Here is a 4,504-nt window from a genome sequence, read left to right on the forward strand (position 1 = left end):
CCCCCCCCCCCCCCCCCCATTAGTTCAGGTGGTCGGAGCGTGGTGCTGTTAAAAACCAATGTCGGAGCGTGGTGCTGTTAAAAACCAATGTCCAGGTGCAAAAAAAAAAAAGGCAGGGACTGTGTGCGTGGAGGTGGAGGTTCTCCAGATTGAGGGTCTAGTGTGGGCAAAGTACAGAAGTGGGGAACTGAAGGGGCTTTACAAGAAAGGGTGACCTGATTAGAGCTAGCTTCAAGATGAGAACTGAATGGGGAAAGATTCAAGGCCAAAAACCGGTCAGGAACCTGTCCTTGAAAAGTGAGGGGGAAGGAGGATATCTTAGTAATTGGCCTAAACTAAACAAAACAAAACAAAAGGCAGAGGAAGATAGAATTTATTGGAAGGCTCCTGGAATATTTTACAGACTCCAAGAAAGTTGAGCAACAAACCTCAGGACAGACAGGACACAGGGCACTCTGGATCTCAGCAGAGCAGATGTGAAACCCCTCAGCAGTGATTTCCAACTCATTACATCAATGCTCCCTGTTTGTCACAGTTATTTTTAATACTGCTCTACTATTCTGAAGTTAAATTTATTACATATAACTCCATATAATTTCCAAACATATATGCACATGGTTCTTACTGTAACATAAAGGAGAAATAAAAAGAAAATAACTTTAATACAAAATAGTGTATATTTCAACATATAAATACTTTGGCACAATGACATGAGAAGACAAACCAAGAAGTCAGACACTTATACTGACTCAATGTGACAGCTACAAATGCTGATGGACAAAGAGGCATCATTTTGGCGATTCACAGTCCTTGAGGAATGCTGTTGCAGGAACATGATTTTTCTAAGATGAGGAACAATTCCTGGTATTGTTCCAAGCTAAAAAAAAAAAAGTACAGTCTCAGCTTGATTTATATGGTAGTTGCATCCTTGAAAAATTCAGTGTATGGTTAAAGACATGTAAATAATACTATTCTGTCATCATTTTAAACAGGTTTTCTACCTACATGACTGCTGGGATGTGGGAAAATTGTGCAGGATACAGAAAAATTCTTTATGCAGAACAGTGCCAGGCATTGAAGGATATAGAGCATCAATGGTCCCTGCCCACTATATGCCAGTAGCACCCCCAATTTTGGTGATAATCCAAAACACCCTCACAAATTTTCAAGAACCGTCCATTGAGAACCACTACTCTAGTGGTTGTAGCAAACAACTCTTTCTTCATGTAAAAATGGGATTGGTAATAGCTGTTCCATCTCCCTCAGAGTTCCGTGAGAGTCAGGGTCATGGATATGCAAATCCTCACAGAGAGGTGACGTTGAGCAACCTTTTGTATAGGATGTGAACTTACATCTTAATATCTACACCATTTTCCTCCGCAGCTCTTGGTGAGACTCCTTGCAGCCCAACCCCTGAGAGCTACCTTATCCGGCTGCCCCATGATTGCTTCCAGAATGCTACCAACTCCTTCTACTATGATGTGGGCCACTGCCCTGTCAAGACCTGTGCAGGGCAGCAGGATAATGGGATCAGGTGCCGGGATGCTGCAAACTGCTGTGGTATCTCCAAAACAGAGGAGAGGGAGATTCAGTGCAGTGGGTATACGCTGCCCACTAAGGTGGCCACAGAGTGCAGCTGCCAGAGGTGTACAGAAACCCGGAGCATTGTGAGGGGCCGTGTCAGTGCTGCCGACAATGGGGAACCCATGCGCTTTGGCTACGTGTACATGGGGGGCAGCCGTGTGAGCATGACTGGCTACAAGGGAACTTTCACCCTCCACATCCCCCAGGACACTGAGAGACTGGTACTCACATTTGTGGACAGGCTGCAGAAGTTTGTCAATACCACTAAAGTGCTGCCTTTCAACAAGAAGGGGAGTGCAGTGTTCCATGAAATCAAGATGCTTCGGCGGAAAGAGCCCATAACTTTGGAAGCCATGGAGACCAACATTATCCCTCTGGGAGAGGTGGTTGGTGAAGATCCCATGGCTGAACTGGAGATCCCATCCAAGAGTTTCTACAGGCAGAATGGGGAGCCCTACACAGGAAAAGTGAAGGCCAGTGTGACTTTCCTGGATCCCCGGAATATTTCCACAGCCACAGCTGCCCAGAGTGACCTGAACTTCATCAATGATGAAGGAGACACCTTCCCCCTTCGGACATATGGCATGTTCTCTGTGGACTTCACAGATGAGGCTACCTCAGAGCCCCTTAATGCTGGCAAGGTGAAGGTCCACCTCGACTCGACCCAGGTCAAGATGCCAGAGCACGTGCCCACAATGAAACTCTGGTCGCTCAACCCAGACACGGGACTATGGGAGGAGGAAGGTGATTTCAAATTTGAAAGCCAAAGGAGGAATAAAAGGGAAGAGAGAACCTTCCTGGTGGGCAACATGGAGATCCGTGAGAGGAGGCTCTTTAATCTGGATGTCCCTGAAAGCAGGAGGTGCTTTATCAAAGTGAGGGCCTACCGGAGTGAGAGGTTCTTGCCCAGTGAGCAGATCCAGGGGGTTGTGGTCTCTGTGATCAACCTAGAGCCCAGAACTGGCTTCTCATCCAACCCTAGGGCTTGGGGCCGCTTTGACAGTGTCATCACGGGCCCTAATGGGGCCTGTCTACCTGCCTTCTGTGATGACCAGTCCCCTGATGCCTACTCTGCCTATGTCTTGGCAAGCCTGGCTGGGGAGGAACTAGAAGCAGTGGAGTCTTCTCCTAAATTCAACCCAAATGCAATTGGTGTCCCTCAGCCCTACCTCAGCAAGCTTAAGTACCAACGGACAGACCATGAGGACCCCCGGGTTAAGAAGACAGCTTTCCAGATCAGCATGGCCAAGCCAAGGCCAAACTCAGCTGAGGAGAGCAATGGGCCTATCTATGCCTTTGAGAACCTCCGGGCATGTGAAGAGGCACCACCCAGTGCAGCCCACTTCCGCTTCTACCAGATTGAGGGGGATCGGTATGACTATAACACAGTCCACTTCAATGAAGATGACCCCATGAGCTGGACTGAAGACTACCTGGCATGGTGGCCCAAGCCGATGGAGTTCAGGGCCTGCTACATCAAGGTGAGGATCGTGGGGCCACTGGAAGTGAATGTGCGATCCTGCAACATGGGGGGCACCCACCGGCAGACAGTGGGGAAGCTTTATGGAATCCGGGATGTGAGAAGCACTCGGGATAGGGACCAACCCAATGTTTCATCTGCCTGTCTGGAGTTCAAATGCAGTGGGATGCTCTATGACCAGGACCGTGTGGACCGCACACTGGTGAAAATCATCCCCCAGGGCAGCTGCCATCGAGCCAGCGTGAATTCCATGCTGCATGAGTACCTTGTCAACCACCTACCACTGGCAGTCAACAATGACACCAGTGAGTACACCATGCTTGCACCCCTGGACCCACTGGGCCACAACTACGGCATCTACACTGTCACTGATCAGGACCCTCGCACAGCCAAGGAGATTGCACTTGGCCGGTGCTTTGATGGGACATCTGATGGCTCCTCCAGAGTCATGAAGAGCAACGTGGGGGTAGCCCTTACCTTTAACTGTGTAGAAAGGCAGGTGGGCCGCCAGAGTGCTTTTCAGTACCTCCAAAGCACCCCAGCCCGATCCCCTACTGCAGGCACTGTCCGAGGAAGAGTGCCCTCAAGGAGGCAGCAGCGGGAGAGTAGGAGTGGCCAGCGCCAGCATGGAGGGGTAGCCTGAGATTTCCTGGAGTTGCTCAACAGCCTCTGAGTAACTAAGTCTTATGGTACTTCATATTCTTCTCCCTGTCCCTCATGTGACAGCCATTGTGAGACTGATAAACTGTCACTTGGTTAATTTAAGCACATCTGTTTTGGTGCAATTTGCTTGTTTCTTCATGCCTTTACTTACTGTCTTTGTCCCATGATACTGATTGGCGCACAGCCCCCAAAACAGCAAAATAAAGCCCCTTGTGCTATTCTTTAAAAGAAACAAGAAACTGGTCACTGGTAAAACTGCATCTTTGACCATTCTTCATTTAGTGCCATTAATGCAAATGTACTTCCTTTTCTTTTTGCTTGGTTTTACTCACCTCTACAATAATAGTAATCTAATGCTGAAGATTAAATAACCAATATAAAGCATATTTCTTAGTTTTGCTCTACAGGACATAAGCAAGGTCTCTATCATGTTCATACATATAAATGGTAGTGAAATAAATAAAATACAATATTTTTACTTGAAATGTAAATAACGTATTTCTTTGCTGGATTTGGAACTCTAGTGCACATTCAAAGTTAAGCTATTGAATACAGGGAAATCATAGTTCCTCTATCAAGTAAGGAAAGAACATCTCCTTGTATCCACAATTACACTAGGTTTCTAATTGTATTAGTATATTTCCCTTTATATTTGCTTTTGTTCTTGCTAGAAGCCCAGTGTAGCCCAAGCCAAATATTAATAAATGCACATTCTGTGCTTTGATTTTGAGGCCACCATCCCGTCTTTTAACATTAAAGTGAACCAGCAGCTCAGAG

General features: G+C 47.0%; 1 protein-coding gene across 1 annotated transcript in view; it reads left to right on the forward strand.

Moving 5' to 3' along the window:
* CILP (cartilage intermediate layer protein, nucleotide pyrophosphohydrolase) overlaps nt 1–4,218 on the forward strand; it is a 10,135-nt gene extending 5,917 nt beyond the window's left edge. The window contains exon 7 of the mRNA XM_008585293.1: nt 1,384–4,218. Coding sequence (XP_008583515.1) covers nt 1,384–3,707 — 2,324 coding nt within the window. The 3' untranslated portion in view covers nt 3,708–4,218. The remainder of the gene's footprint in view (nt 1–1,383) is intronic.
* Nucleotides 4,219–4,504: the final 286 nt, after the last annotated feature.

Source organism: Galeopterus variegatus, unplaced genomic scaffold, assembly GCF_000696425.1.
Source record: "Galeopterus variegatus unplaced genomic scaffold, G_variegatus-3.0.2 Scaffold3512, whole genome shotgun sequence".
NCBI lineage: Eukaryota > Metazoa > Chordata > Mammalia > Dermoptera > Cynocephalidae > Galeopterus > Galeopterus variegatus.